At 41.5% G+C, this 11,215-nt stretch overlaps 1 protein-coding gene across 1 annotated transcript; it reads right to left on the bottom strand.

The window, feature by feature from the left end:
* Window positions 1-9,803: 9,803 nt before the first annotated feature.
* Window positions 9,804-10,130, bottom strand: LOC107806791 (non-specific lipid-transfer protein-like). The gene has a single exon (XM_016631026.1). The coding sequence runs from the start codon at window positions 10,128-10,130 to the stop codon at window positions 9,804-9,806; it is 327 nt and encodes a 108-aa protein (XP_016486512.1).
* Between the last annotated feature and the right edge of the window lie 1,085 nt (window positions 10,131-11,215).

An 11,215-nucleotide genomic window follows, 5' to 3' on the forward strand; every position in this document is an offset into this window, starting at 1 on the left:
GAGATGAGGATGTTGAGGTGGATGTGTGGGCATACAAGGAAGGATAAGATTAGAAATGAAGATATTCGAGAGAAGGTGGGTGTGGCCCCTATGGAGGACAAGATGCGGGAAGCAAGACTCAGATGGTTCGGGCACATTCAGAGGAGGAACACTGATGCACCGGTGAGAAGGTGTGAGCGACTGGCTGTGGTGGGTACGAGGAGAGGTAGAGGGAGACCTAAGAAGTATTGGGGAGAGGTGATCAGGCAGGATATGGCGCGACTTAGGGTTACTGAGGACATGGCCCTAAACAGGGAATTATGGAGATCGAGCATTAAGGTTGTAGGTTAGGGGAAATTGTGATTTCTTTTTACAGCGCACTAGAGTGAGACTAGCCAGTTAGGAATTAGTCTTAGGATGCTATTGATCAGCTACTGATGATGGGCTTTATCTGCTGTTTATTAGTATACCTTACATCTTTCTCGTATTTCCTATATCTCTTATATTGCTGTTATTTTGTTATTTTATGGTATTTATGTTATGTTATGGATTTTATGGTATTGTATGTTATTTTATTATGAGTCTACTGATAGTACTAATATAGTGTCTCTTGTTGCCTTCTTGAGCCGAGGGTCTCCTGGAAACAGCCTCTCTACCCCTCGGGGTAGAGGTAAGGTCTGCGTACATATTACCCTCCCTAGACCCCACTTGTGGGATTACACTGGGTTGTTGTTGTTGTTGTTGTTGTTGTTGACGGGGTTGCTCAGGTGTATGCCGAGAAACTCTACGAGGACTGGAGAACTACTTGAAGGACTCTCAGACCCCAAGAAAACATTCCGGATATTGAACCGTACCAACAAAAGACTTCAACAACCTCATCAAACACACAAACTCGAAATTGACATGGGTGACGCAGACAACGCCGACGGAAACGTCAGAGATATGGCACCTCCTGTGTGTGAGGCTGCACTATATGACTGGGCACAACCCACAGCTGACAATCTGGCCACTGCCATTGTTGTGCCCGCGATACATGCTGAATCTTTCTAGATCACGAACAACATGCTGCACTTGTTGCAAAACAAGGGACTATTTTATGGGACACCAGCCGAAGATCCTCAGTAGCACTTGAAGAACTTCCTGTCGATTTGTAAAACTCAAAGGCAACCCAACGTAACTCCGGAAGCAATCAGGTTGCTATTATTTCCATTCTCGGTGATAGGAGCTGCTCAAGTCTGGCTAAACTCACTCCCCATAAACTCTATAGAAACTTGGGATGAGTTAGTCAAGCAATTTCACATCAAGTTCCACCCGCCCAACAAAATAGCTCAACAAATTGATGAGATCGTGAGTTTTAAACAGAAACCAATGGAGACACTGCATGAGACATGGAGCCGGTTTAAAGGAATGTTGGTTATATGTCCACACCATGGTATTCCAGATCAGATGTTGGGACAACGATTTTACATGGGACTGTCAGATAGCATGAAGAATATTGTAGATGCCTTAGCTGGTGGGGCATTTTTGGGCAAAACTTGGAGAGAAGGTCAGAGTCTGCTTGACAAAATGGCTCAAAATTCGGGGTGGACGACGAGGAATGCACCCATCACTCCAGTGGTGCACTCAGTGCCTTTTGACCCATCAAATTCCATGGCTGAAAATGTGGCGACGCTCTTGACACAGATGAGCATACTCACCAAAAAGGTGGAGGAATCAGGGCAGAAACAGCAAGTGCACATTGTAGATACTACCAATGGGGGCTTGTGCACATCTTGCATCAGTCAGCCAATGGGTAATCCTTGGAATGCAGAACATGATCATCATCAGCAGCACCCTGAAGACATGAACTATGTGTCAAACTATGGAGGCCAGAGACAGGGCAATCAGAACTGGGGTCAGCAAACTCAGCAGCCATACAGACCACCTCAGCCACAGTACAACGCTGGAAACATGGGAGGTATGAGACCCCCCAACAATATGGAACCTTATCCAAGGTCACAGGGGTATAACAATCAACAGCAAGGGTATCCCCCACCTCAGTAACAGCAGGGTGGTAGGCAAGAAGAAGGGTTCACTAGACTTGAAGCAATGATGCAGCAGGTTATTGGATCCAATGCAAAAGTAAATGAAAGAGTAGATGCACATGACGCAGTGATAAAAAATATTGAAGTACAATTGGGCCAAATTTCAATGTCTCTGAACATTCGTCCTTAGGGGACGCTACCTACAGATACCCAAATAAATCCTAAAGATCAGGGCCCGAAGCAGCTGATGGCGGTGAGTCTCCGTAATGGCAGGGATCTTGATGTAGAGCAGGAGAGAGCTCGTGACAATATACAGGCTGAGACACTCATTCAGGTACCCATTGAGCTAGATGATTCCACAAGGCTGACAGATGTGACAATCCAGCCTGCTCAAGAAGAAAAGAATACTCAGCAGGAGACTGAGAAAGTTGTTGAAGCAGTTGAAGAGCCGGTAGTAGAGATAGTAGCTGAGAAAAAAAAGTCCCAAGTGATTGGGAAGAAAAGACCTCCCGCTCCATTTCCACAGAGGTTGGCCAAGCATCAAAAGGAGGAGCAGTACAAAAAGTTCTTTAAGATGCTCAAGCAAATTCAGGTTAATATTCCATTGATTGAAGCTTTAAAGGAGATGCCTGGATACGCAAAAATGATGAAAGACTTAATGTCCTGGAAATTTGACTTCCAAGACTTGGCCACGGTGACACTTACTCAGACGTGTAGTGCAGTGGTAACTAGACCTGTTGCTGAAAAGCTCTCTGATCCAGGGAGTTTTACTATTCCATACACTATTGGAAACTTTGCTTTTGTGAAAGCACTCTGTGATTTAGGGGCCAGTATTAATCTTATGCCCCTGGTCATTTACAAAAGGTTGGGCATTGGGAGAGCTAGACCCACCTCTATGTTGTTGCAGCTGGCTGACAGGACTGTGAAGCGTCCATTTGGGATCCTTGATGATGTACTTATTCAGGTGGGGAAATTCTTATTCCCTGCAGATTTTGTGATATTGGATTGCAAAGTGGATGAAGAAATTCCTATCATCTTAGGAAGACCATTCTTGGCCACAGGGAGAGCTCTTATTGATTGTGAGACCGAGGAACTTAAGATGAGGCTCAATGACGAAGAGATTATATTCAATGTACAGAAATCTATGAGGCAACCAAGTGAGTTCGCCAATTACTCTCTTATTGATGCCGTGGATGTAATCGTACAGTCTGATGATGAAGTGTTGACGGTTGAGGATCCCCTCGCTGCATGTTTGACGAATTTGGAGGAAGTGAAAGGTGAGGACTTGGCAGAATGGGTGTTGGCACTGGAAGGTAGAGGGTCTTGGGAAAGAAATCTAGAGTTTGAGCACCTACACTTAGAAAAGAGGGAGACTCCTCCAGCTAAGCCATCCATTGAAAAACCACCGAAGCTGGAACTAAAGCCATTGCCAGCCCACCTCAGGTATGAATTTCTGGGACCTGACTCCACTCTACCTGTTATTATCTCATCTGGTTTGTTAGATGTGCAGGTCCAACAGCTTCTACAGGTATTGAAGGAGTGCAAAACTGCCATTGGGTGGACCATGGCAGACATCAAGGGGATCAGCCCCACTTACTGTATGCATAAGATTCTGCTGGAAGAGGGGCACAAACCTTCCAGGGAACATCAGAGGAGGCTGAACCCAAATATGAAGGAAGTGGTGAAGAAGGAGGTGATAAAGTGGTTAGATGCGGGAATTATTTTCCCAATCTCTGACAGCAGCTGGGTTAGCCCAGTTCAATGTGTGCCTAAGAAGGGTGGCATGACGGTTGTGAAGAATGACAACAATGAACTAATCTCAACGAGAACCGTCACAGGCTGGAGAATTTGCATGGATTATCGAAAGTTGAATCTAGCCACCCGGAAAGACCACTTCCCACTTCCCTTCATCGATCAGATGCTGGATAGATTGGCAGGGAGGTCACACTTTTGTTTTCTGGATGGGTACTCAGGGTACAATCAGATTTCCATTGCACCTGAGGACCGAGAGAAGACCTCCTTCACATGCCCTTATGGCATTTATGCCTTTAGGAGGATGCCCTTTGGCCTATGCAATGCACCCGCCACATTCCAACGGTGCATGATGGCCATATTCACTGACATGGTTGAGGATATAATGGAGGTGTTCATGGATGACTTCTCAGTGGTGGGAAGTTCATTTGATGAGTGCCTGGTGAATCTGACGCGTGTGCTGAAACGGTGCATCGAGACTAATCTGGTGCTGAACTGGGAGAAGTGCCATTTCATGGTACAAGAAGGCATAGTCTTGGTGCACCGGGTGTCAAGGAAGGGAATAGAAGTAGATCGAGCAAAGGTTGATGTAATAGCAAAGCTGCCTCCACCAACTTCGGTCAAAGCAATCAGAAGTTTTCTTGGACATGCCGGTTTCTACCAGCGGTTCATAAAAGACTTCTCCAAAATCACCAAACCTCTATGTAAGTTATTAGAGAAAGATCACCAGTTTGTATTTTCTGATGATTGCAGGGTAGCGTTTGAGGAGTTGAAGCAGAGGCTGGTCACAACACCCATCATTGTTGCCCCCAACTGAGAGCAACCATTCGAACTAATGTGTGACACTAGTGACTACGCAGTAGGGGCAGTGCTGGGCCAGCGGAAGGACAAATTGATGCACCCAATCTACTATGCCAGCAGAATGCTGAGTGGAGCCCAGTTGAACTATACGGTGACTGAAAAGGAGATGCTAGCTGTGGTGTTTGCATTCGACAAGTTCCGATCCTACCTGATAGGATCAAAGGTAATCGTCTACACTGACCATGCTGCTCTCAGGTACTTAATAGAAAAGAAAGACTCTAAGCCACGCCTGATTCGTTAGGCGTTGTTGCTGCAAGAGTTCGATCTTGAAATACGTGACCGCAAGGGCACTGAGAATCAAGTCGCTGATCACCTATCACGACTTGAGGGAGCTGAAAATGCAATTGAAGTTGAGGAAATTCTGGAAACTTTTCCGGACGAGCAACTGCTCGCCACCACTCATCAGGAAGCGCCATGGTATGCAGACTTGGCCAATTACCTGGCCAGTGGTATAGTTCCTCACGACCTTTCATCGGTCCAGAGGAAACGATTTTTTTGTGAAAGCCATTTGTACTATTGGGATTAGCCCTATCTCTTTCTAATATGCCTGGATAACATGATCCGGAGATGCGTCTCCGAGATAGAACAATCTTCTATTTTGCAGGCTTGTCATGCATCGACTTATGGTAGACACTTTGGAGGGATCAGGACAGCAGCAAAGGTGCTAGAAGCCGGATTTTTCTGGCTGACTGTATTTAAAGATGCTCACTCATGGGTGAAGGGTTGTAATGAATGTCAACGCACCGAGAACATTTCCCGGTGCCACGATATGCCCATGAACCCAATTCAGGAGATAGAAGTGTTCGACGTCTGGGGGATTGATTTCATGGGTCCCTTCGTCAGCTCCTATGGAAATAAGTACATCCTTGTTGCTGTAGACTATGTGTCCAAGTGGGTGAAAGCTGTAGCGTTGCCCACCAATGATGCGAAAGTGGTGGTGGGGTTTCTAAAGAAGAACATATTCACACGCTTTGGGACACCACGTGCGATTATCAGCGACGGAGGCACTCACTTCTGCAATAGAGCCTTCGAGAAGTTGCTTATAAAATACGATGTGCGCCACAAGGTGGCTACTCCATACCACCCGCAGACTAGTGGACAGGTTGAGGTATCCAACAGGGAAATCAAGAGTGTGTTAATGAAAATTGTGAACGCCACAAGAACTGATTGGGAAAGGAAGCTAGATGATGCACTCTGGGCCTACAGAACAGCTTTCAAGACACCAATTGGTATGTCACCATACAAGTTAGTGTTTGGGAAGTCCTGTCACCTACCTGTAGAACTTTAGCATAAAGCGCGGTGGGCACTGAAACAACTAAACTTAGACATGGAAGCTGCGGGCACGTCAAGAGTCACAGAATTGCATGAGCTCGAGGAGTTCAAGTATCTTGCTTTTGAGAGCACAAGGCTGTACAAAGAGAGAATGAAGAGGCTACACGATCAGAACATTGTTGGGCGAAATTTCAAACCTGGGGACATGGTATTGCTATACAACTCAAGACTGAGGTTGTTCCCGGGTAAGCTGAAGTCACGATGGTCTGGACCATTTCGAGTAGTTGAAGTTTTCCAGTCAGGAGCTGTTGACGTTGCCACTGAGAATGACTCTCGTACATTTAGAGTCAATGGTCAGAGATTGAAGTTGTATGTGGGTATGAGCGAGCCCAAGGAAGGGTCTGAACTACAGTTGACTGAACCACGGAGGTCGAGCGAGCCTTAACTGCACTCATCTGGGTCGTGCCGCGACGTTAAATCAGGTGCTGCATGGGAGGCAACCCATGAAATTGTTGTAAGTGTAACTCTTTTTTTAAAAAAAAAAGGCGTCAGAATCAGAGATGGGCTCAGACCGCGGTTCCACCGCGACCGCGGTCAAACCGCGATCCTGACCCTTCTTTGAACCCAGGCCATCGCGGTTGCACCGCGACCGTGGTAAAACCGCGGTCAAGAGGGCCATCTGAACTTGGTCTACCGCAGTCCTACTGAATGCATATTTACTATGGGAAATGCAGACATGCACTGGATATCGATTCTAAAGCTCACGATCCAAAATTCCATCATGATAGTGATGATACCTAACACAACACGCTAGGTAAACCAACAATCATAATCAACTGGAACAAGTCAAATATAGGATAAAGTACGGTCATGTTATAGATAAATAAGATAAATCTCACAACATTATCCAAAATAAAAAAAATACCACAATGATTCTCAAAATCCGGTAGTACGAAGCCATGAGCTTCTACGATAAATATACATTTGAGACGTGCAAATTACTATTTGAAACATATATAACTAGCATGAAAATGGAAGAAGATGACTTCAATGGCGGACGATCAGTCAGCACTACCTCAAGTCTCTTACGTCAGCTACTATGCACCCTCCTGAGGTCCACTCGAGCCAATGCCAGAATCTACAAAAAATATATATAAGTGTTGTATAAGTACAAGGACAATATGTACTTAGTAAGTATCAAGACTAACCTCGGTGAAGTAGTGAGATGAGGTTCAAGTCATATAATACTCACTAACAAACAAACATGTACAATTCATGCATATAATTAGAAAGACAAGGAAAAGAGATGCTGTATCGTAGAACAGTGTATCATGACATAGCAAGTTAACATGAATCGTTTTATCTCGACTATCAAGTCCAAAGCATAAAACAAAGACATCAAGTAGCATGTTAGAAGATAAACATAGAAAATATATAACATGCATAATGTGGTATAAAGGATTTACTTGAATGGTGAAAACTTCTATTCTTATGCTTAAAACTCACCAGATCGGACCATCAACCATTGTTTTTTGTTTTGAATCTTTTTGGCAACTATATCACAACCCTAACTGTTAGTAGTTTTTCTTTATATCCACAAGTTGCACGACAAGGACTTCGTACCATAACAATATCAATATCACCATAACTGCACAGCAGAAACCTCATGCAACAACAACATCAATCCGCTCAAGACGTCCAAATGTGCCATAATCATATCAACCCAAAAGAAGTTCTTCACCACCAAGGATGAATGCATATGCTCATAAAATAACCAATAAGGTGCACATTATTAAGTATTATTTGGCTAGATTTGAGCCGCTTGGAGGTGATTTCTAAAGGAAAGGCGATTTTGGAGGGTTGATTTGACTTGTTAAGATAAGTATCTTGCCTAACCTTATTGCGAGGGAATAACACTTAGGATATGACCTTGTTTGCTTGGTTGTAATGTGTGGGAATTGGCATATATTCAAGGTGACGATCGTATATATGGGTGCTATATATGATTCATGGTCGAATTAGACTTTAGGATTTCTTTATGCCTTGTTTGGTTTTATGCCTTCTATGATGCATATTTTTAATCAATTATTTGACTACGTGAGCTTATCCTTTCATGCTAGTAACCTTGTATAGGATTACTACCTCTTACTTGGCCAAGATGGGCTATTCGAGAAATTATTGTTATACGTGATTTAGTCATAGCCATACTTCACATCGTGAGCACACATCCGCACTTATATTTATTATGTCCTCGTACACCTTATTGATTATTTGTGAGTATATGCTTCTTTAAAGATGAAATGTTATTTCGGATTGCTACGATTATGGAACATTTGGACATGTTGAACGAATTAATTTTGGATATGGCACTAGGTTTCTGTTGTGCGGTATAGTGATATTGTTATTATTGTGGCATGAGGTCTTTGTCGTGCAGTTATAGTGATATTGTTACTGTTATGGCATGAGATATCTATCGCGCATCGTGTAGATTTGGATCCATCCCCCTAGAGTCGCCCTCTTATGTTTCTCTCTTGATGGCGCACACGCAAATTGTGATAAATTGACAGATATTTGGTTGATTCTGATACAGGATCCGATTATGGTGAGTTTGAGCATAAATGTGGAAGCTTTGACCATTCAAGTGGATCGCTTATGCCTTATCATGCATTTTATATGCTTTCTATGTTGAATTCTAATATGTTACTTGAAGCCTCTGTTATGTGCTTTTGACTTATTAGTCGAGATAAATTTATCCACGATGAGTTGATATCTCTTGATATGACCTTTGACGATATTGTATTCTTGTCATAGTCTTGTTGTGAATAATTATGAACTGTATAGGTTTATTTGATTTGAGGTATCACATGACCTAAACATCGTCACTACTTCACCGAGGTTGGTCTTGATACTTACTGACACTTCTGCATATTTTTGTGCAGATCCGGGCATTGGCAAATATAGTGACGATCGCCACGCCTAATATTAGATTTTTACAATTCGATCAGAGAATATATTGCAAAAAAGAAAAAACTTAATTCACAACAATTTATCCGTTGAAGTATTATGAGTGTGTTTCCAAATCTTAACCTTTACCAAAATTCATGATTTTTACAAATTTTAAAGTGCATTGTCATGTTTGTCCACAACGGAAAGCTTGAGTGAGATCGTCAAATTTGTTCAATTTCTTGTAATTATCAAACGAATTAAAGAAGTGAATAAATAAATAAAGTAAATCGAACGAGTTAAAGGAGTAAATTGATTGGAGAAGATACGCCATGCACAAAAGGAGAGAGCTTCATTACTGAAGACAAAGGTAGTTATTCAATAGACAGTCTATTATTTAAAATAGAATGGCAAATTGCCGGAGAAGGAAATGACATTTCCTATCAGAAGGCATCATCGCTATTGCACCACAGGATTGTATTTCTTCTACTTTTTGATGGTTTTATATTTTTTCAAACCCTGAAACCATGACCAAAAAAGGGTCAAACAAATAAAAGGAACAACACGAAACAAACCATTTGAGTATATAAGGAAATACATCAAATAAAGAACATATATACTCAAGAGGTGCTTCCTTTAAAGAATTAATAATTGTCATATTTAACTTCCATTTGCCCCCTATATATAGATAATTAATTTGCTCGCTCTAGTTATAACGTGTAATAAACCAGAGTTTTAACATATAATTGGACACTTGACAAACATTCCACACACTACTCATTTAACATGTGACTCATGTACTATGTTGTGCGAATTCGTCAAAAATATGATGCACCCGTGTGGGATTCTCCAAAAAATAACACTAGTCTTGAAGGGGTCTGACACACACCCGACAATATTCTTGGAGAGTCTGAGCAACATAATTCATGACGAACAAGTAATACTCATGTAAAATGATAAGAGAATTGAAGCTTACTTGGAACAATAAACGTTAGGATCAATGGGAATAGTGCTAGTGAAGTTGCAAAGCTGAGGAAGTCTCTGAGCTTTCTGAATATCTATAGGGAAAGTTAGCGTAGCAGCTTTGAAACATTGGCACATAGCTTGACGATTTGGTTGGCAGGCAGCAGCATCTCTACTCAAATCTTGAAGTATAACACAACACTCTTGGCTTGGTGTTACACCTTGACTTAGCAAAAACCCTTCACAAGGGACTGCTTTTAGTATAAGATCAACACATTTAATTGTATCTGCTTTATTTTGGCTTAAAATTAGAGCCAATATTTGCACGTTTGTCATTTTTAATTCAAATTCAAAGGTTTGAGTTAAGGTGGAAGTCAATCTATATTGTTTCAAATGAGATGATCCTGGGATTTGGTGGGGTTAGAAATGTCTTTACTACTTTTGATTCTAACTTCCCAATGTTTCCTAATTAGTTTATTCCAAAACAAATGATAATTTGTTATATTCCGGAACAATTTAACTTTAATAATTATAGAAACATTGGCATATAAGTTCCAAAAGTCTTCATATTTCTTAAATTCCGTATTCAATCAACCATGCCACATAAATTAAAATGGAGGAAGTAATAATTTGGCCAAATACATATACAATCCATCCAACTTGGCACCATTTTTCATTTTGGCACTCTATCTCTACCTTGTTTCATTTTGGCCCTCCAACTCTATTTTATAGGTTCAACTTTGGCCCTCTAACTCTATTTCTTATGTTCCACTTTAACATAAAAGCTAAAACCAGTACAAAAAATATAGCCCGTTAAATCTGAGGTGTAATAAATATTCAATTAAATATTGCCACCTTGTTTTTTCATCCATGTCAAACGGGTCAATACTAAAATACTTGAACCCGGTCGTATTTTTCCATTCACTGTTGCCCCATCTTCATTCTGTAAGTTCCAAAACTTTCATCTGCCGATTTCGTAACTGGCCCGTTTAGATGAAATAAATCCACAAAAAATACGGTCCGGTTTAGATATTTTAGTATTGAACCGTTTAACATGGATGAAAAAATCAGATGGCAACATTTAATTGGATATTTATTACACCTCGGATTTAACGGGCTATATTTTTTGCACTGGTTTCAGGTTTTGTGTTAAAGTGGAACATAAGAAATAGAGTTGGAGGGCCAAAATGGAACATATAAAATAGAGTTGGAGGGTCAAAATGGAACAAAGTAGAGATAAAGTGTCAAAATGAAAAATGGTGCCAAGTTGGATGGGCTATAAATGTATTTGGCCTAATAATGTTGATGGATACTGTAACATGCATCCCTCCAGATTTGCGTTTGTACATTTATTAATTATGAGTTCTCTTGTAGTATAAGATGTTACATTCTTTCTATTTTGAAAGAAATATTTGAGAAAG

This window comes from Nicotiana tabacum, chromosome 16 (assembly GCF_000715075.1).
Source record: "Nicotiana tabacum cultivar K326 chromosome 16, ASM71507v2, whole genome shotgun sequence".
Lineage (NCBI taxonomy): Eukaryota > Viridiplantae > Streptophyta > Magnoliopsida > Solanales > Solanaceae > Nicotiana > Nicotiana tabacum.